This window comes from Bos javanicus, chromosome 5, assembly GCF_032452875.1.
Source record: "Bos javanicus breed banteng chromosome 5, ARS-OSU_banteng_1.0, whole genome shotgun sequence".
NCBI lineage: Eukaryota > Metazoa > Chordata > Mammalia > Artiodactyla > Bovidae > Bos > Bos javanicus.
This window is the reverse complement of record NC_083872.1, coordinates 91,827,636-91,850,454: the sequence shown is the minus strand read 5'-3', so window position 1 is coordinate 91,850,454 and position 22,819 is coordinate 91,827,636. Positions and strand designations below refer to the sequence as shown.

General features: G+C 39.3%; 2 protein-coding genes across 8 annotated transcripts in view; one reads left to right on the top strand and one right to left on the bottom strand.

Annotated features, from left to right (window-relative positions):
* PLCZ1 (phospholipase C zeta 1) overlaps nt 1–8,138 on the bottom strand; it is a 48,782-nt gene extending 40,644 nt beyond the window's left edge. For 2 of the 7 annotated variants that reach the window (XM_061417714.1, XM_061417716.1), the window contains exons 1-3: nt 7,982–8,138; nt 7,398–7,552; nt 6,265–6,388 (exon numbers count right to left, since the gene is read on the bottom strand). In XM_061417714.1, the coding sequence (XP_061273698.1) occupies nt 6,265–6,388; nt 7,398–7,408 (135 nt within the window). In that variant the 5' untranslated portion in view covers nt 7,409–7,552; nt 7,982–8,138. Of the gene's footprint in view, nt 1–6,264; nt 6,389–7,397; nt 7,553–7,816; nt 7,950–7,981 lie in introns of those variants that run through there. The other 5 variants (XM_061417715.1, XM_061417717.1, XM_061417721.1 and 2 more) reach the window with 5 other exon arrangements.
* A 21-nt stretch (nt 8,139–8,159) lies between these two features.
* CAPZA3 (capping actin protein of muscle Z-line subunit alpha 3) lies at nt 8,160–9,243 on the top strand. Its single transcript, XM_061417722.1, has one exon. It carries the CDS (start codon nt 8,327–8,329, stop codon nt 9,224–9,226), a length of 900 nt encoding a protein of 299 aa, XP_061273706.1. The 5' UTR covers nt 8,160–8,326; the 3' UTR covers nt 9,227–9,243.
* Nucleotides 9,244–22,819: the final 13,576 nt, after the last annotated feature.

Here is a 22,819-nt window from a genome sequence, read left to right as displayed (position 1 = left end):
AAGACAAAATCCAAACTATTGGCATCCAAGACCCTCAAAGACATGGTTTCTTCCCCCGCCCCACCACCACTTCTTCCATGCATTTCACACTGTACTGTGCTCTGAATCAGTTACAATACAAATACCAAGCTACCTCTTGCTATTGTAAAGGCTCTTTCTTCTGTCTGGAATATTGTTTTCTTTTTTATTTAAGTTGGTTGGGAAGAGCCCCTGGAGCAGGAAATGCCAACCCACTCCAGTATTCTTGCCTGGAAAATTCCATGGACAGATGAGCCTAAGGGACTGCAGTCCATGGGGTCACAAAGAGTCAGACATGATCAAATGACTGAGCATGAGCATGAATTTCTACTAATCTTCAAAAAAATGTCCTTCTCTTGAAGTCTTCCCTATGTCCCTCTGTGTCTCCTCCCCACATCATGTTAGAGAGCCCTACCTAAGATTCCTAGAAGATTCTATACCTGCTTCTCTACTGGGGTTTATTATACCAGAATAAAACCTTTACGCATCCCTTCTAGAATTGTCTCAGATGCAAAATCTGTCATTTGTTTCCCATATCCTTAGTACATATAGGGCTTCCCTGTTGGCTCAGATGGTAAATAATTTCCCTTTAATGTAGGAGACCTGGGTTCAATCCCAGGATCGAGAAGATCCCCTGAAGGAAGAAATGGCAACCCACTCCAGTATTCTTGCCTGGAGAGTTCCATGGACAGAGGAGCTTGGTGGGCTACAGTCCATGGGATCACAAAGAATCGAACATGACTGACTAACACTTGGTATGTATAAGAGTGTCTGACTGAGGCCTTCAGAACTTGATGATTCTGATGAAATATGTTCATTTAATTGGAAAAAGGAACTAAGTATCTCCCTAAAACTAGGGAGAGCAGGAAAAGATGTCTTTTATTACAGAAAATATGCAAAATCTCAGGGCCCACTGCAGGGAATACTACAGCTTTTCAAAATGTTACATATTAATCACTTACAGTTTACAACATAAAAAAAAAAGAGTAATGAAATCATCTTTCTCAAGTTTACAAAAAAATAAAAGTTCATTAAGTGGTTATTTTTTGCAAGGCATTACAAAAAGAACTTTCCCAAATAATTTATGTATAATTCCAAAATATATCTTTTGGGGACTTCCATGGCAGTCCAGTGGCCAAGACACCATGTTTCCAATGCAGGGAGCCAGGGTTTGATCCCTAGTAAGAGAACTAAACCCACACATCATGCAGTACAGCCAATAATAACTAAATAAATAAATAAAAATGAAAAGTTTGAATAATTTTTTAAATTTAAGAAATAAAATATATCTTTTACCTTAAGCCTATGACCCCCATGAAGGTAGATACTTTATTCTTTTTTTATTTCCAAAGCCTATTACTGGAAGATGGAAATGGGAACCCTCTCCAGTATTCTTGTCTGGGAAATTCCATGGACAGGGGAGCCTGGCAGGCTATGGTCCAAGGGGCCACATGGGGCTGCAAAGAGTCAGAGATAACTGAGCAACTGAGTACACCCTAAATTAGGAGCCTAGTGATCATATGTTTAAATGAATGATTGAATCCAGGAGGATAAAAGAACATATTAAAATAATTCTATTGTTAGTCATTCTGATAGTACACTTTAGAAAACAGAATAAAGGTCTTTCACGTTGTTACCATTTCCATTGCTCAGTTTGCTAGTAAAAAGATGAAATGTTACTTAATAAACAACATTATAAGAAAGCTGATCTATCTGATGAGAAAGCTGAGCTATCAAAGCCAGAACTTCTAACATAAAATGTAGCATTTTAAAATTCTCTCTGAAATTACCCTAAAAACAATGTATTCAAAATATAGTCTAGGAAATCTTATGACTTGCAACTTTTTCCTCAAACTCTGATATACTTTTCTTATGCTCCTTGGAAGAAAAGTTATGACCAACCTAGACAGCTTATTAAAAAGCAGAGACATTACTTTGCCAACAAAGGTCCGTCTAGTCAAGGCTACGGTTTTTCCAGTGGGCATGTATGGATGATGGATGTGAGAGCTGGACTATAAAGAAAGCTGACCACCAAAGAATTGATGCTTTTGAACTGTGGTGTTGGAGAAGACTTTTGAGAGTCTCTTGAACTGCAAGGAGATCCAACCAGTCCGTCCTAAAGGAAATCAACCCTGAATATTCATTAGAAGGACTAATGCTGAAGCTGGAACTCCAATATTTTGGCCACCTGATGTGAAGAACTGACTCATCTGAAAAGACCCTGATGCTGGGAAAGACTGAAGGCAGGAGGAGAAGGGGATGACAGAGGATGAGATGGTTGGATGGTATCACCAACTCAATGGACATGAGTTTGAGTAAACTCCAGGAGTTGGTGATGGACAGGGAGGCCTGGCATGCTGCAGTCCATGGGGTCTTAAAGAGTTGGACACGGCTGAGAGACTGAACTGAACTGACATACCAGTTTAAATTAGCAGGCAACTTGTTCTTTCCCCTTTTCTTATTCCCTGTTTCCTTCTGTCCCTAATGCATGCATGCATGCTATGCATGCTAAGTACTTCAGTCGTGTCTAACTCTGCGAGCACATGCACTGTCGCCTGCCAGCCTCCTCTGTCCATGGGATTCTCCAGGCAAGAACACTGCAGTGGGATGCCATGCCATCCTCCAGGGTCTCTTAGGTCTCCAGCACTGGCAGGCAGGTTCTTTACCACTAGCACCACCTGGGAAGCCCTAATGCAGATACAGTAATCAAAGGCACCTAAGACCCAGTCTTCCCTGAAGAAGGCCTTTGTGCATATCTTGGAGTCTAGCCTGAAGAAGGGAGCTTGAGCACACAAGCTGCTGTGCAGAGGACACATTCCTTGTCCAGAGGTCACACCTCTTGTCCAGAGGACACACCCCTTGTCCAGAGGACACATTGGCTCCAGTAGCCAGTGGGCTTGTATTTCTGGGTTCAGCTGAACCGTGGCAAATATAGAGAAATATAACCTCTTAAAATTGAAAAGGATACTATTTCATATTCAGCCAACAATCAAGACTGTAATCTAAGACTAGCTATGTGAATTGAAATGACAGGAGATATTTCCTAAAATTAGCTTGTGCTGTGTTGTGCTGTGCTTAGTCTATCAGTTGTGTCAGACTCTTTGTGACCCCATGGACTGTACCCTCCAGGCTAATCTGTCCATGTGGATTCTCCAGGCAAGAATACTGGAGTGGGTTGCCATACCCTCCTCCAGGGGATCTTTCCTGCTACAAATTAAAAATAATGATTAAAAACAATTTTTTTAATTTAATAAAGGGATTTTTTTAAAGAAAACTTAGAGAACTACTGCTCAAGTCAAGATTCAGTAATTAATTTTGGAAAAAGAAGTTTAGAATATTTTGCCAGGGTCATGAAGTTATATGTGCTTTACTCAAGTTTTATAATAAAATTTCACCTTGTCAGAAAGTAAATTCATGTCAGAATTTATGTCAACTATTAAACACTTAGGAAATCAATAAATATAATGTAATTTTCTCTATTTTTTGAACAGTCATGATGTAGCTTCAACTAAAATTTACTTGGTGCCTACTTTATGCCAAGCCTGATACTAGGTACATTCACAAATGATAACATTTAATATTTAGAACCATCCTGCAAAATAAATATATTAGTATCCCCATCCTGCAGATTAAGACATTTGCTCAGAGATTTCTGACTTGTCAATCAAGTACTGTACAACTAGGTTCTCAGAGACTGAAGACTCTCTACACCCAGTAAGCTTGCTAATGATAACAGCTCTGAGACACTGAGCGTCTTTGTGTTTGTGTGGACACACACACACACACAAAAAAGATTCACTGTGATTCATTTTATTTGGTCTCACTAATAGGTGTATCTTTGCCGAGTGGAGAGATCAGCAACATAAGTTAAAGCAAAAGAGTTGGATGTTTAAGATTAATCTTGAGCTATCTAGAAAATTCAGTTAACCAATATACTTTCCCTAGGCATACTACTTTTTTAACCAATATACAGCAATTTCACCTAAGGCAACAAAGTATTTCTATTAGGAGAGTTATTTAAATAGAAGATAATGGTTTACCATAATCATCACTCTTTTATACATAATTCATGCTTCTAAAGTATCTGAGGTCATATTAAAGGGGTTTTTGAAGTATTCTAAGGAATCTCTGCTCCTCTAATTTTTATAATTAACATTGTTTTCATAGCTACTTTAAAAAGGTTTTGCTATACAAAATAGACCTTCAGCCTGGCTATGTACAAATAATCATAAATTCCAATTAATGAGCTATTTATTTAATTGTTATACCTGTTGAACATTCTACATAATGCTTTTCAATGCAGCTTGCATTTTACTCAAGAGCATTTCAAAGACCTATCTCTATCTTGCAGCTAATTCAAAGCAACTTGAAAATCACTAAGATTTATAGTATTTCACATTAAATACAGATTTAACATATTACTACCTCTATATTGTGCTGAATGTGAATTTTATTAAACCAGAAAGCACACAGCTGTTTCTCCCTTTGGGCAATACCACTGGGTTAAAATTCTATGTGTAAAGGCCTTTCACATAAATTTGTGTTCTTCAGGTGTGGTATTAGAAATTAACCAAAATTCTTATCGCTTATGGCAGCACAAGCTACTTGCAGCCATAGAAGCAACTCTGAATTCTTTGTCTTTTACAGCAGTCTCCTGAGAAGTTCAGTTTTTCTTTTCTGAACCTCCTCTTTTGGTTAGTAAACCTGAGGACTAAATCTGACTGAGAGAAATGCTTGCTCCTGTGTTTCTGCTTATTTTCTGAGCAGAGTCACCAATTGCCTTTCTTCAGGACTAGCTCTTCAAGGATATTTACATGATGAAGAGATAGTTCTTCATTCTAGAGGAAAAAGCAGGTTTGTTTACTGTCCGGGATAATAACATTAATAACGACACCCTCCGCGGCAAAGATCAGACAGGCTTACTGCCCATAATAAAAGCTCTGGGTTTCTTAAGCTTTCTTCTGAGGTCCCTCTCAGGTAATACACCCACTGTATGTGCACATGTCACCAGGCCCTCCTCATATCACTTTGGGAACAGGGCCAGGAGAAATGGCAGCAAAATGGTGATAGCCTGGCAACTGGTATATTTGGGAGTACCAAGCTGTCTTTTTTCTCTGAACTGGAACCTGCCTGTGCAAGCATTCCTGGAACTCTACCAGGCTCGCTGGTTAGCCCACGTGTGAAGTAACAACAGGGGCTTCCCAGGTGGCTCAGACCATAAACAATCTGCCTACAATGTAGAAGACTTGGGTTTGATCCCTCAGTCAGGAAGATCCCCTGAAGAAGGACATGGCTATCCACTCCAGAATTCTTGCCTGGAGAATCCCACAGACAGAGGAGACTGGAGGATTACAGTCCACAGGGTTACAAAGAGTTGGACAAGACTGAGCAACTAACACTTTCACTTTCAAAGTAACACAGGCTTCCCAGTATAGGTTAGTTGCTAACAATTTCACCACAGATTGTGTTATCTGGCTTCCCAGTTCCAAGAAACAAAATCATACTCAAGATGTCTACCCTTCCTAACTGTCTGGGTTGGCTAGTCTAGTATTCTTGCCCGATTCACCAAGAAATTTGCCATCTTCCTAGTAAAAAAAAAAAAAAAAAAAAAAACTCAGCTCTAACATGCAGCTTTTTCTTTTTTTCATGATCTTTCCATTCATCCTCTAGTGACAGAATTGAACCAGGTTCCCTTCCTACTAATTCTTCTTTAAACAAAGGGAAGTGAAAGTCACTCAGTCGTATTTGACTCTTTGTGACCCCATGGACTATATACAGTGGGGTCTCCAGGCCAGAATACTGGAGTTGGTAACCTTTCCCTTCTCCAGGGGAGCTTATGGTATAATTCCTTGAAGATGAGTAAAATATGATTTTTATCAAGATTGCCCATGCCTTCTATAAATCACTAACATCCAATCCAGTTACCATTTCATCATTTATATGATTTGATCTAATCAGATGACAAATCTTAATCTGATGTGAACATCTATGCATTCTCAGCAGATTGTTCTAAGCAGATAACCTGGTATTATTTCAAATTTTATCAACAACTCATTTTTCCTCTTACCTAAATGCTTTCCATTTTGATTATAAATATATCTAACATAATTAATTGCTTTAATTTCTCAGAGACTAATCTTTCATATGTATTTTCTGCAGAAAACATACAAGTAGCTATCCACATTTCCTTATATTGGATGAAGTCCTTCCTAGGGTGGGATATGCAGGGGACAGATATTATCTCACCTTAAAAATATATTTCACATGAATAGTATTGCACTGAATATCTAATTTTTCAAGTAGTTTCAGAGCTTTTTCTAGAGTAATTTTTCCACCTTTGAAGTCATCTCGAACCATCAACAAAAACCATGTAGGAGACACACCAAAAAAATAAGTTAAGGAAATTCTCACAGAAAGTCATTAAGTACTTAAAATGACTAAAGAATATTTTGTCTCTCTTCAATTCAATGTTTTTCTTTTTCTTTTCAGAGGATAGTCTATCTCATGCCTAAGTGAGAAAATAATTATATGGTAAATAATATTTAAAACAAAATTAAGTAGGTACTATTTAGTGTTAAAGGTATGAAAGGACTTAATAAAATAAGAATTATAGGAAAAGAACAAAAGTTAACATTTGAGAAATCCAGCTATTACTTGGGAAATACAGTCTATTTTCTGAAGACATGAACATCAAGATCTTTCTATCACTTGATCTCTCTCAGGGTTAGTTTCCTCATCTGAAAAGTGGTCAAATTAATACTTCAGGAAGGTAGGGGCATTAAATGAGCTCATAATATATCATTCAACATAGTTTATGTTACTGAGAGTTCAATAAATAGTAACCATGTCTGATATGATTATTACCATTATACTAGCCAAATGTCCAGCTACTCACATGCCTCCAAAAGCAACATTTTAAGGACCATCAGAAAGAGGTTTTTTTTTTTTTTCTAATGCCATGATGAGTGTCTAATTAATATGAAGGAGAAAACAAAAATAATCAAGCTTGCTTTATCTACAGAGAAACAACAAAATTTAGGACACTTCAAATTGAAAAAATAAGATTGAGAAGGATTAATATGACAGCCTATAAAATCATGAAAAGTATCAGTAAAAATTGTTCAACAATACACTCAATTTCAGATTGTTAGAATAGGAAGCCCTTCAATTTAATGGCTGTGACTTAATATGGCAAAGCTCATGTTATAATAAAAAGATATAGGAAGGTAGGGAAATTTAAAAAAAAAAAAAAAAAAAAACTCAGGATGCAAAAAGAAGGAAGCAGTTTACACTCAAATGAGAGAAACAAGCTCATGAGTCTTCAAAGGGGATAAATCAAGAGAAAGAAAGAGGAACAGAAAGGACTTCTGAGTGGATATTTGTTCTCCATATTTTCATGACCTGAAGTTTGTTCCTCCTCACTTAGAAGCTTCTCTCCATTATGAGTTGCTGCAGGTTCCAAATATAATTAACTCTGCCGCTTGGCAAGAAAGGGATTCCTTGAAACTCATCCGCTGTTGCCACTGCCCCTTTTCTAGAAAGAAAGCAGAAAACACAGTGGTTTGTTGCCTTTGTTCTTTGCAGTTAGCACAACACTTAAATCCCCCAGAGACTGTATGGAGGTTTGTGGTCTCTGCACTTCACTGCCCTTAAAATTTTTCTGGCTTCTTGCTTATGTTCTGACCATTTCCAAACCCACAATGTTTATGAGAGAGGCAACCCTTGCCGTCTGGCATTTTCCCATGAACAGCCATCATCTCTCATTTTATTTTTACTATTTTGTTTAAACCCCTCAAACCTTTCAGGATAACATGCTTCCACTGGGTTGGGGACAGTTATTCTGACGGTCTGATTACAAATCACTGCCACTGTGGTCCCCAAAGCGTCAAAGAGCTTCCAAATACTCCTTAGAAACTCCGGGATGCTTCTCTTAGATCTATGACCACCTATGCAATAAACACACCACTTTATGAAGAAGGCTGTTCTGGAGGCTAAGTTCTTAAAAATTCTTCAAAATTCGTATAGCTGGTTGGCCGGGCACCACGCTGTCAGGTGACTGTCATGTTTTCCTTTGGGTCCGAACGCCCATTGTGATCTCATCAAAAGTTCCATACTTCACAGAGCAAGCTCCTTTATGACTTCATCAGGAGACTCAGAGCTGGCCAGACAACCTGGTTTTTGCATGGTCAGACATGGTAATCTTAAGCTTAAATGTTTAACACCTGGATGGGAAAGGTGCCCCATGGAATGTTCTCTCATCCTCTGAACACTGTTTATTCCAGAAGCTCTGCTTCTGCCGCAACCAAACATGTCACGTAGCACTCTGAGTAGGAAAGAGAAAGAAAAAATAATTCGCAGACTATTGATACAGGCTCCTCCAGGGGAATTTGTAAATGCCTTTGATGATCTCTGTCTGCTTATCCGTGATGAAAAACTCATGCACCATCAAGGGGAGTGTGCGGGCCACCAACACTGCCAAAAATATTCTGTCCCACTCAGCATTGATGGGAATGCTGTCCTCCTGTCTCACCACAATGTCGTGGGCGACTACAGGTTTTTCGATTACCAGAGCAAACTTTCTTTCAAATTTGACCTGCTTCAAAACCAGTTAAAGGACATCCAGAGTCATGGAATCATTCGGAATGAGACAGAGTACCTGAGGACTGTAGTTCTGTGCGCCTTGAAGCTGTATGTGAATGACCACTACCCAAAGGGAAACTGCAATGTGCTGAGAAAAACAGTGAAAAATAAGGAGTTCTTGATCGCCTGCATCGAAGACCACAGCTATGAAACAGCAGACTACTGGAATGGGCTTTGGAAATCAAAATGGATTTTCCAAGTCAATCCATTTCTAACCCAGGTAACAGGGAGAATTTTTGTGCAAGCTCACTATTTCAGGTGTGTCAACCTACATATCGAAATCTCCAAGGACCTGAAAGAAAGCTTGGAGGTAGTGAACCAAGCTCAACTGGCTCTAAGTTTTGCAAGACTTGTGGAAGAGCAAGAGAATAAATTTCAAGCTGCACTGTTAGAAGAACTACAGGAGTTATCGAATGAAGCTCTGAGAAAAATTCTACGAAGAGATCTTCCAGTGACCCGTACTCATATTGACTGGCAGAGGATACTCTCTGACTTGAATCTGGTGATGTACCCTAAATTAGGGTATGTCATTTATTCAAGAAGTGTGCTATGCAACTGGATAATATAAAGGATTGCTCCTGGTAACTCTCTTGATCTGATTCAGTTGTGTTTCCAGGGACAGTGGGTGGGGGAGGCACTGAGGTTATTTTCCTAAAGTTAAGAACCCACAAGATATGTCCATCACTTGGCAGATGTAAATTTTGGGGCGATTTTTGGTTTTACTTTTTTGGGGTAGGGGCACATCACACAATTTGTAGGAACTTGGTTCCCCAGCCTAGGACTGAACCTGAGCCTTCAGCAATTGAAAGCAGAGTCCTCACCGCTGGACCACCAAGGAATTCCAGATGAAAGTTTAAATTAGGGACAAGTCTTTCAAATCATTTTATTCAAGGAATATTTACCAGTAACTTAAGGAAAGGGTGATGGTAATGTGTTTCATGGTAGTGACAATCACAAAGCCAGAAACATTTATTAGAACCTAAAATGACTTTGTAGAACGTGGCACCCAGAAGTATTAATATAGGTAACCAGAGTTAAGGCTGTGTGAGTGTGTGTAGGAATGACTTTTGACTTTCTTTGTAACTGGAGAAGGCATGCAAACAAAAGTCATTCTGCAAATGATAATTCACCTAACTCAACTCACCAATAAAGGGGTAGATTTCAATCAGTGACATTAGGGTTGGATGGTCCATGAAACCAAAAAATATCAAAAATCTAGCTCATATGAAGGACTACTGGACCCATGACCACTCCCCCTCATACCCCAACCCCTCAAAAGAATCTGGAATTACTCTAATCTCCAGGCTTTTCTTCAAAGAATCAAGTAGAAAAGCTTGATTCCCCAGCTTATATAGTCTAGCTCTTGTGAAGTCATTTATACAAGAATTAGATGCTGAACCCTGTGCTAGAGGATTTACAACAAATTTTTTGTCATTAGGCTGCTACTAGTGGTAACCCCATTTTATATGAGAAGAATCTAAAAATGGAGTCACTTAATTCATCCAGGCACATGGTGAGTGATGAGTGTTACTGACCCCTAGCACTCTTAATCTCTAGGGCAGGGTCCCCAATCTCCAGGATCTAATGTCTGATGATCTGAGGTGCAGCTGATGTAATAATAATAGAAATAAAGTGCATAATAAATGCAATGTGCTCGAATCATCCTGAAACCACCTCCCACCCCTGGTCTGTGGAAAAACTCTTCCATGAAACTGGTCCCTGGTGCCAAAAAGGTTGGACTCCGCTGCTCTAAAGCACTGCAGCTCTTGGGGGAAGCCCGTTTCATTAAAAGTTGTGAACTCTACTCTGCAATGACTCAGGTAAGCATTCCACCCAAAGGATACCACTCCCAAGGGAACTAGAACTGATGGGTCGCTGTTTTCTAGCCAACCAGTCCCCTATCATTTGTCCCAGCAATGTTACTGAACACTTTGTCTGTTCTTTAAGAATTCCAAATGTAAACCTCTCTACTAAGATTGCAGTTGAGCAGTAGCTGGGTCCCAGCCCTACATCCAACTTATGTGATAAGCAAAGTGCTTTACAGTTTGGACCCATGCAACTGAAAAAAAAGGTTAAATTCTATTTAATGAACATTGGAGCCAATGTTTAAGGTTCCTCTACAAAAATGTCTAAATGTCATACCTCTCTTAATTGGTAGTAGATCTTAGAGAATCTCAGGAGGGTGACCCAGGGGTATACCTTTAAAACAACTTCCCTGTACCTATCTTCAGATTCTGAATTACTAGGTCAGCAAATCTACGCTTGAGCAATTATAGTGATGATTCTGATACAAGGGGCTATAGGATCACATTTTAAGATATATTGTTCTACTCTTAAAGTAACACATCTCTGCTTTCCATTTACTTAATTGAAATCATTTCCTATACAGCTACTGTCCACTGAAGGCTGCTTCTACTCCTTCACTGCATTCACCACACACAGGCCAAAGACATAGTTCAACCTTCATTTGCCATGTTAAAAATTTAAGGAAAAAAAACTAAAGAAAAGCAACCAAGAAAAGTGCTCTCATTGCACTAAAATATACCCATCTGACAAATTCTTTCACAAAACTCTGAATTGATATTATGGTTATATATGGAAGCGTTGATATTCCAGATTGGTCCAGCATAAGAGTTCAGTGTTTCATGGGACAATCACAGAAGCATTTAATGCCTACTCTGACACTGGGGTTTTTATTTTTATTTTATGTATACAAATATTCCCTCCCTCTTGAGCCTCTGCCCATCCCCCATCCCCCATCCTCCACCCAGGTCATCACAGAGCACCAAGCTAAGCTCCCTGTGCTATATAGCAGCTTCCCACTAGCTACCTATTAACACAGGGTATTTAAAATAATATTTATTGCTATTTCTGAATATAAAAATCACATGTACAAATCATAAAAATGCTTAAAGTGTAAAGTATTTTGGCCTATTTCCTTGCATCCAATTTTATGGAATTGCTTTAAATATTAAGGATATACAGCATATAAAAATTTGTATCCTGTTCTTTTTATATAATTTCCTGTATCATATTGTCCCATGTCATTAAAACTCCTTGAGCAAATACTTTTAATTATTTACATGATACTCATATTTTCATGTGCAATAACAAGACAACCATTTCTCTATTGATACATAATTTAAATTTTTAGCATTTTATTTCTGTTATTAATTAGGCTACAGTATCTCTGTGTATAAAGCTTTGCCCACATCCTACATTATTTCCCTTAAGATAAATTCCCTAAAATCACATATTGAAAAGATATGAACATATTAATGTTCTTAGTACATACTGCCAAATTGCTTTCCAGACAGATTCAACAATTTATACTCCCATCGGTAGCATGACAGTGCCTCGCTAAAATCTTGGCAATTACTGAATATCAAATTTTTCTTTGAAAGGAAACATACTTTAAAGTAAAACAAGTATAAAAGACATTTCACTAACTTATGCTCAGTTTCATTCAGTTCAGTCGCTCAGTCGTGTCCATCTCTTTTTCAGATCCAATGGACTGCAGCACGCCGGGCCTTCCTGTCCATCACCAAATCCTGGTGATGGGCACAAACTCATGTCCATTTAGTTGGTGATGCCATCCAACCATTTCATCCTCTGTTGTCCCCTTCTCCTCCCACCTTCAATCTTTCCCAGCATCTGGGTCTTTTCCAATGAGTCAGCTCTTTGCATCAGGTGGCCAAAGTATTGAGTTTCAGCTTCAGCATCAGTCCTTCCAATGACAGGTTGGATCTCCTTGCAGTCCAAGGGACTCTCAACAGTCTTCTCCAACACCACTATTCAAAACCAGCAATTCTTCGGTGCTCAGCATTCTCTATAGTCCAACTCTCATATCCATACATGACTACTGGAAAAACCATAGGTTTGTCTAGATGGACCTTTGTTGGCAAAGTAATGTCTCTTCTTTTGAATATGATTTCTAGGTTGCTCATAGCTTTTCTTCCAAGGAGCAAGCGTCTTTTAATTTCATGGCTGCAGTCACCATCTGCAGTGATTTTGGAGCCCAAGAAAATAAAATCTCTCACTGTTTCCACTGTTTCCCCATGATTTGCCAAGAAATGATGGGACTAGATGCCATGATCTTCATTTTCTGAATGTTGAGTTTTAAGCCAACTTTTTCACTCCTCTTTGACTTTCATCAAGGGGCTCTTTAGTTCTTCTTTACTTTCTGCCATAAGGGTGGTGTCACCTGCATATCTGAGGTTACTGATATTTCTCCCAGAAATTTTGATTCCAGCTTGTGCTTCATCCAGTCCAGCATTTCTCATGATGTACTCTGCATATAAGTTAATAAAGCAGGGTGACAATATACAGCCTTGACGTACTCCTTTCCCTATTTGGAAACAGTCTGTTTCATGTCCAGTTCTAACTGTTGCCTCCTAAACTGCACACAGATTTCTTAAGAGGCAGGTCACGTGGTCTGGTATTCCCATCTCTTTCAGAATTTTCCACAGTTTATTTTGATCCACACAATCAAAGCCTTTGGTGTAATCAAGAAAGCAGATGTTTTTTCTGGAACTCTCTTGCTTTTGTGATGATCCAATGGATGTTGAATCTCTGGTTCCTCTGCCTTTTCTAAATCCAGCTTGAACATCTGGAAGTTCACAGTTCACGTACTGTTGAAGACTGACTTGGAAAATTTTGAGCATTACTTTACTCACGTGTGAGATGAGTGCAATTGTGCGGTAGTTTGAGTATTTTTTAGCATTGCCTTTCTTTGAGATTGGAATGAAAACTGATATTTTCTAGTCCTATGGCCACTGCTGACTTTTCCAAATTTGCTGGCATATTGAGTGCAGCACTTTCACAGCATCATCTTTTAGGATTTGAAATAGCTCAACTGGAATTCCATCACCTCCACTAGCTTTGTTCAGTGATGCTTCCTAAGGCCCACTTAACTTCACATTCCAGAATGTCTGGCTCTAGGTTGGTGATCACACCATCGTGATTATCTGGGTCATGAAGATCTTTTTTGTACGGTTCTTCTGTGTATTCTTGCCACCTCTTCTTAATATCATCTGCTTCTGTCAGGTCCATACCGTTTCTATCCTTTATTGAGCCCATCTTTGCATGAAATGTTCCCTTGGTATCTCTAATTTTCTTGAAGAGATCTCTAGTCTTTCCCATTCTACTGTTTTCCTCTATTTCTTTGCACTGAGCTGATCTTATCTTTCCTTTCTATTCTTTGGAACTCTGCATTCAGATGGGTTTATCTTTCCTTTTCTCCTTTGCTTTTGGCTTCTCTTCTTTTCACAGCTATTTGTAAGGCCTCCTCAGACAGCCAATTTGCCTTTTTGCATTTCTTTTTCTTGGGGATGGTCTTGATCCCCACCTCCTGTACAATGTCAAGAACCTCTGCCCAAAGTTCTGTAGGTATTCTATCAGATCTAATCACTTGCATCTGCTTGTCACTTCCACTGTATAGCCGTAAGGGATTTGATTTGGGTCATACCTGAATGGTCTAGTGGATTCCCCTACTTTCTTCAGTTTCAGTCTGAATTTGGCAATAAGGAGTTCATGATCTGAGCCACAGTCAGCTCCCAGTCTTGTTTTTGCTGACTGTATAGGGCTTCTCCATCTTTGGCTGCAAAGAATATAATCAATCTGATTTCAGTGTTGACCATTTGGTGATGTCCATGTGTAGAGTCTTCTCTTGTGTTGTTGGAAGAGGGTGTTTGCTATGACCAGTGTGTTCTCTTGACAAAACTCTTTAGCTTTTGCCCTGCTTCATTCTGTACTCCTTCTAACTTATGCTGCCCTCTACCTAAAAGCATGTCCACAGTGATATTATTTAGTAGTTATTTTCTTTATATGAAGGCTGGCATAGTCAGGAAAATCTACAGTTACTACCTCTTCTCTGAATATTTATTGCACACATACACAAATACATTTACATTTAAAGCTGGATATGGATACAAACACATGTACATATGCCTAGGCATATAGGGATTTCCCAGGTGGCACTAGTAGTAAAGAAACTGCCTGTCAATGCAGGAGATGTAAGAGATGTGGGTTCGATCTCCAAGTTAGGAAGATCCCTGGGAGGAGGGCATTGGAAACCACTCCAGTATTCTTGCCTGGAGAATCCCATGGACAGAGGAGCCTGGTGGGCTAAAGTCCAATGGGTTGCAAAGAGTTGGACATGACTGAAATGATTTAGCATGCATACATACAGGCATATGCATACAGACACACAAAATGCTTCTGAAGACTCAGTGTGATATTTTTCTTAATATTCTAGTATTTTCTCCTTCTCAATGCTATTTCCACCTGGACTGTGATCTCCATAAGAACATGGACCTTGTTTATCCCAAGTATCTAGTTCATTATTGTCTGTGTTAAGATAGGTACTCAACGAATGAATGAATGAATGAATGAACAAAGCAGGATAATAGACACATGAAGCACGGTAGACTTCATCGGGCTTGAGGTTTATTTTGTAAACCGTGAATTACTGCTGTCCCTTTAGGAGCCATGCATTCCTCTGCCTATTACCAAGACTGACACTGGGACTCTTCATACTAAGGCAGTTAATTGCTTTCTGAAGCTGCCTCAAGCTCTGATGAAAACCTTTGCTCTTTTCCCACTCCCAATGGAGAAAGATTGTTTCCTCCAACATGTTTAAGAAAATCAAGTTCTCCAAAAATGATGTACAGTATTTTTTTTCTAACACTAAATAAACAACTTTGTTCCTTTACTAGCAAGACACATGCTTTCAAAAAGAGCTCTGACAGCTTCTCTTCTCTGCACTTAAAAACATATTTATTTCCTTCTCCTTCCTAAGAGTCACCAAAGTTATGTATGTTCCCTTTGAGGCCCATTCTTCTTGCACACCTGATCCTAAATTCTTGATCTTTTGTCATCCAGGCTCTTGATTCATCATTTTTTGTTTTTTGTTTTTTGTTTTTCTTGACTCTTCATGTTCTCTACCCTCTCTTAGCGTCTCTCCTCTATAAGCTAACGTATGTGTGTGTTAGTTGCTCATTCATTTCCAATTCTTTGTGACCCCATGGACTATAGCTCACCAGGCTCTATTGTCCATGGGATTCTTCAGACAAGAATATTGGAGTGGGTAGCCATCCCTTCTCCAGGGGATCTTCCTGACCCTGGGATTGAACCCAGGTCTCCTGCATTGCAGGCAGATTCTTTACCATCTGAGCCACCAGGGAAGCCCATACTGAATAAGCAAACATACTCAGTTCCAATTATCCTAAAAAAAAATCTTCCCTTGAATTTCTCAGGTCCTTTCATTGTGAAACTTTTCAAAAGATTACCCTATTCTTAGCTTTTTTTCTGTTTGCTTACCACTTATTATTTTCTTAAAGGAATAGGTTTAATTAAGGCTGTGCTATGTTCTAGGCATTCTACCAAGCAATTTCACTTGCCTCATTGAATTCTTATAAGAATCATACAACAGGGAATTATTTTTTACACTGTAGAAAACTAAGAATATTCTTAAGAAATTTGGCCAAATTGACACAGCTGGTAAGTGACAGAACTGGGATTCCAATTTAGGGATGTCACACTTCAAAACTCCTGCCCTTACCTCTGTGGCTTCTGGTCCAGGAGTATACTGAGAATCCATTCTTGCAAGTTTGCAGTATCATCGTTCTTCATTCCAGTGACATCCCCTCGGTCATCATCATGGGAACTTGACTATTTCTTTATCCTGAAAAGCTTTTCTTTCCTCAGTTCTAACTGCATCCTAGTCTCCTCCTCCTCTAAGTCTTTTCATTTTTCCTCTTCCAGTGTACCCCACACTCAATCAGACACAGGCATCCTCCAAGCTTTAGCTCTCCATTCTCTTCCTCTTACATGATCACCCTCACGCACCAAGGTTTTCAGCAACCACCCTTTTCTTCACAATATTCATCATAATATGCAGCTACAACGGTACTGGATACTCACAATCCACACCTATGATTAAGTAGCTCTTCAAAACAGTATTTTTTTTATAGCATATGTGTCTTCTCTTTGCTCTTGGCTTTCAAACTTGTTGCTTATTTTTTCAGTTTTATTTTATTATTGAACTTGTTGCTAAGCACTAAGATACAACCTTGACCACATCTCCCAGGGTAGCTTCACATGAACACATCTCCCAGTTAGACCTAACCTTCAAGAACATCCTGTCTTGACACAGCTTCCCCTTGACCCACACTCCATCCCACCATCCCTCCAACTCTGGCCACCTATGTTCTACAAACAAAAACAAGACATCTACTAAATAATATTAGAGATGACCCAATCAGCTTGACTGTGCCTCACTTCTACATTTCAATATTCTCTAGAAGTCCTACTTACAGTGTGTCAAAGGCAGAAATTTCAGAATTAAGTTTTTATTCTTTCCTGCCTCTCTCCTCTTCAATAATATTATTTTTTCCTGCTTTAGAATCTCTGTCTTACCATTAATTCAAGGTCAAAACTTCTGGCATCTTTAACTTCCTTCCTATTTCCTAAAATCCAATTAGTCATTGTAACTTTTTATTTCTATTCTTTTAAGTATTTTTCTTATTTTTTCCCTTTCTCATTTATCAGTAAATTTTGTTACTTCTCATATATCATGTTTTATAACTAGGCTTCTTTTATTTCCTTTTTAAAATCTCTTCTCTGAGATGCTGCCAAATTAATTTTCATAAACCTTAACTGATTATTCACTGGTGTTACAATCTTAATCAAATACTTTTAGAAAATATCTACTGACTAGGGGCTACATTTTAAATTTCCTGGCTTAGCATTCCAAGGTCCCCCATGACCCAAATGCCCCATCTTCCATGGATTTAATATGGCTAGACTGGACTTTAGGATTGGACTTAAACACCTTTTCCAAAAAGCCTATGAGAAGCTTCATCACAAATGCTATCTTCATTTCCTACATGTAAACACCTACTTTCTCTAATTTTGCCATGAAACTTTACCATCCTATTTTGAATATTAGACATCTGTGTTTGTCCTATTCATCTTAATACACAAAGGAAGGGATTTTGCTTCATTCATACACAATGTAGTGGAAATCTATAAAATTTTGAGTCAGAATATCTAAATTTGAGTTCTGATTCTACCAATAATCTCTTTTGTAACAAAACACAAGGTTAAAATATATGATTTCTCTGATACCCAATTGTTCCATTTATTAAATTACATATAATGTATGAAAAATAAATAGTGTAAATGTCCCAGGTAGGAGAGCTTCCTGTAAGTCTCTCAGGTTGGCCAGAGCTTCACAAGCAGTATTTCCTAAATATAAAAGAAGGGATCTGAGAGCATCATTCCTCAATTTAACCAAAGCTCTCTATCTTCTTGGAACTGTTTATCAATATCTCTGATTTGGAAATACAGATTAATATTTTGAAGATCTTTCATAGTGTCTGGCACAAGATAAAAATATAATCCCATGATCTATTTTCCTGGAAATAAATTCTTTGTATCTTATTATATGCCAAATGAAAATAGATCCCTTAAGGAAGCCCCGCATCTGAGGTAAGGAGCAGCAGATGTGCTTTACTGGAGCAGCCATGGAGACCCCACGTCCAAGGTAAGAGAAACCCAAGTAAGACGGTAGGCACTGAGAGAGGGGGTCAGAGGGCAGACAAACTGAAACCACAATTACAGACAACTAGCCAATATGATCACAAAGACCACAGCCTTGTCTAACTCAATGAAACTAAGCCATGCCATGTGGGGCCACCCAAGATGGCCATGTCATGATGGAGAGGTCTGACAGAATGTGTTCCACTAGAGAAGGGAATGGCAAACCATTTCAGTATTCTTGCCTTGAGAACCCCATTAATAGTATGAAAGGGCAAAAAGATAGGACACTGAAAGACAAACTCCCCAGGTCGGTAAGTGCCCAATATGCTACTGGAGATCAGTGGAGAAATGACTCCATCAAGAATGAAGGGATGGAGCCAAATCAAAAACAGCACCCAGTTGTGAATGGGATTGGTGATGGAACCAGGGTTCGATGCTGTAAAGAGCAATATTGCATAGGAACCTGGAATGTCAGGTCCATGAATCAAGGCAAATTGGAAGTGGTCTAACAGGAGTTCACAATAGTGAACATTGACATTCTAGGAATCAGTGAACTAATATGGACTGGAATCTGTGAATTTAACTCAGATGACCATTATATCTACTTCTGTGGGGAGGAATCCCTTAGAAGAAATGGAGTAGCCATCATAGTCAACAAAAGAGTCCAAAATGCAGTACTTGGATGCAATCTCAAAAACGACAGAATAATCTCTGTTCATTTCCAAGGAAAACCATTCAATATCACGGTAATCCAAGTCTATGCCCTGACCAGTAACACTGAAGAAGCTGAAGATGAAGAATCTATGAAGACCTACAAGACCTTCTAGAACTAACACCCAAAAAAAGATGTCCTTTTCACTATAGGGGACTGGAATGCAAAAGTAGGAAGTCAAGAAACACCTGGAGTAACAGGCAAATTTGGCCTTGGAATACGGAATGAAGCAGGGCAAAAGCTAATAGAGTTCTGCCAAGAGCATGCACTGGTCATAGCAAACATCTGTTTCCAACAACACAGGAGAAGACTCTACACATGGACTTCACCAGATAGTCTACACAAAATCTATACTTTGCAGCCAAAGATGGAGAAGCTCTATACAGTCAGCAAAAACAAGACTGGAAGCTGACTATGGTTCGGATCATGAACTCCTTCTTGCCAAATATAGATTGAAATTGAAGAAAGTGGAGAAAACCACTAGACCATTCAGGTATGACCTAAATCAAATCCCTTATGATTATACAGTGGAAGTGAGAAATAGATTTAAGGGACTAGATCTGATAGACAGAGTGCCTGATGAACTATGGGTGGAGGTTTGTGACATTGTACAGGAGACAGGAATCAAGACCGTCACCAAGAAAAAGAAATGCAAAAACAGCAAAATGGCTGTCTGAAGAGGCCTTACAAATAGCTGTGAAAAGAAGAGAAGTGAAAAGCAAAGGAGAAAAGGAAAGATACACCCATTTGAATTCAGAGTTCCAAGGAATAGCAAGGAGAGATAAGAAAGCCTTCCTCAGTGATCAGTGCAAAGAAATAGAGGAAAACAATAGAATGGGAAAGACTAGAGATCTCTTCAAGAAGATTAGAGATACCAAGGGAACATTTCATGCAAAGACGGGCTCAGTAAAGGACAGAAATGGTAGGGATCTAACAAAAGCAGAAGATATTAAGAAGAGGTGGCAAAAATACACAGAAGAACTGTACAAAAAGATCTTCACAACCCAGACAATCACGATGGTGTGATCACTCACCTAGAGCCAGACATCCTGGAATGTGAAGTCAAGTGGGCCTTAGGAAGCATCACTATGAGTAAATCTAGTGGAGGTGATGGAATTCCAGTTGAGCTCTTTCAAATCCTGAAAGATAACACTATGAAAGTGCTACACTCAATATGCCAACAAATTTGGAAAACTCAGCAGGGGCCACAGGACTGGAAAAGGTCCGTTTTCATTCCAATCCCAAAGGAAGGCAATGCCAAAGAATGCTCAAACTACTGCACACTTGCACTCATCTCAGACACTATTAAAGTAATGCTTAAAATTCTCCAAGCCAGACTTCAGCAATATGTGAACCATGAACTTTCAGATGTTCAAGCTGGTTTTAGAAAAGTCAGAGGAACCAGAGATCAAATTGCCAACATCCGATGGATCATCGAAAAAGCAAGAGAGTTCCAGATTTATTGACTATGCCAAAGCCTTTGACTGTGTGGATCACAATAAACTGTGGAAAATCCTGAAAGAGATGGGAAATCCAGACTAGTTGACCTGCTTTTTGAGAAACCTGTATGCAGGTCAGGAAGCTACAGTAAGAACTGGACATGGAACAACAGACTGGTTCCAAATAGGAAAAGGAGTACGTCAAGGTTGTATATTGTCACCCTGCTTATTTAACGTATATGCAGAGTACATCATGAGAAACGCTGGGCTGGAGGAAGCACAAGCTGGAATTAAGATTGCCTGGAGAAATATCAATAACCTCAGATATGCAGATGACACCACCCTTATGGCAGAAAGTGAAGAATAACTAAAGAGCCTCTTACTGAAATTCAAAGAGGAGAGTGAAAAAGTCGGCTTAAAGCTCAACATTCAGAAAACTAATATCATGGCATCTGGTCCCCTCACTTCATGGCAAGTAGATGGGGAAACAGTGTCAGACTTTATTTTTCTGGGCTCCAAAATCACTGAAGATGGTGATTGCAGCCATGAAATTAAAAGACACTTACTCCTTGGAAGGAACATTATGACCAACCTAGACAGCATATTAAAGAGCAGAGACATTACTTTGCCAACAAAGGTCCGTCTAGTCAAGGCTATGGTTTTTCCAGTGGTCATGTATGGATGTGAGAGTTGGACTATAAAGAAAGCTGAGCGCCGAAGAATTGATGCTTTTGAACTGTGGTGTTGGAGAAGACTCTTGAGAGTCCCTTGGACTGCAAGGAGATCCAACTGGTCCATCCTAAAGGAGATCAGTCCTGGGCGTTCACTGGAGGGACTGATGCTCAAGTTGAAACTCCAATACTTTGGCCACCTGATGCAAAGAGTTGACTCATTTGAAAAGACCCTGATGCTGGGAAAGATTGAGGGCAGGAGGAGAAGGGGACAACAGAGGATGAGATGGTTGGATGGCATCACCCACTTGGTGGACATGGGTTTGGGTGGACTCCAGGAGTTGGTGATGGACAGGGAGGCCCGGCATGCTGTGGTTTTTGGGGTCACAAAGAGTCGGACACGACCTAGCAACTGAACTGAACTACACTGAAGGAAGCTCCAGAGATAAGATTTGCTTTCAAATTTAATCAATCAGGCTTCCCTGGCAGCTCAGTGGTAAAGAATCCACCTGCCAATGCAGGAGACATGGGTTCAATCTTCCCTGGTCCGGGAAGATACAACATTCCAAGAACAATGAAGGCTGTGTGCCACAACTATGGAGTTTGTGCTCTAGAGCCTGGAAGTCACAACTATTGAAACCCCCAAGCCCTAGAGCCCATGCTTCACAACAAGAGAAGCCACTGCAGTGAGAAGCCCGTGCATTGCAACTAGAGTAGCCCTCACTCCCTGCAACTAGAGAAAAGCCCGCACAGCAGCAGTGAAGACTCAGCACAGCCAAAAGTAAATAAATGAATAATTTAAAAATTCATCAACCTACGTCCCAACAGGAAACAGATACAAATACAGATAGGATACTTCACAGAAAGTATAATGAAGGGATTATCCACAAAGATGTGGGAACATAAGAGACAGTGGAATAAAGTGAGAGCTGTTTACCTCTTTAGAGCAGGGTCAGGGAGTGACCACTAGAATGTAGAAGGAGTCAGTATAATGGCTCAACAGAAGAAATGCTGTAACCTTCTGTGGAGGAACACTCCAGCTCAAGGAGACCCCTCAGGAAGAGAGCCAAGGGCATCAGTATACTTCTTTCTCCAGCTTCTGTCAGAGATTCCCTTTGGCAAACCCAATCAAAAATGAGAGGGCAAGGGAGTCCATGAATAGTTCATGCACATCTGTCTTCCAAGGCCAAGAGTTGGGAGGCAGGGAGGTGAAAGGAAGAAGATGGGTCTGGATGGGGCAAATGGAAGATACCAGAAACACATTCATTCATCTGAATATGATTTCTCATACCAGGCAGGTCTTTTGTTTTAGCATGACAAACATCTGGCATTTTCTTAGTACATTTCATCCTTTTGTTCATTTAAAAATGTCATTATTTTGAACAAGTAAATATATTTTGTAAAGCTACATAAAAGCTGTGTTTGGAAGGATTTCAAATAATTTTTCTATATACTTCAGTCCATTTTAACTCCTCTGAAAAGGACAACCTCTTCTAGGTTATAAATGCAACAGCTTTCCTGAATTAATTTTATTACATAAATATAATGCTTATCATACTGTTCTTATTTCCCTAGCCACGTTTTATTCTTATTTTAGAATATGTAAAGTACCTGCACGTTGCAAGCACCATGTCTGTGCACCAAACTCTTATGAATAAAAAAGAATTTATGGTGTGAACAGGATTTACTAATTGGACAAATTCTTTTTTTTATTCCCCAAGAATGTGATCTGTGACCCTAACAGCATGCAAATGCAGCCCCTCAGTTCAGAGATAGTTAAGGCAAGGGACAATGAA

Coding starts and splice junctions, on each gene's coding strand:
- CAPZA3 (XM_061417722.1), top strand. CDS start 8,327: ATGTCACGTAGCACTCTGAGTAGGAAAGAGAAAGAAAAAATAATTCGC.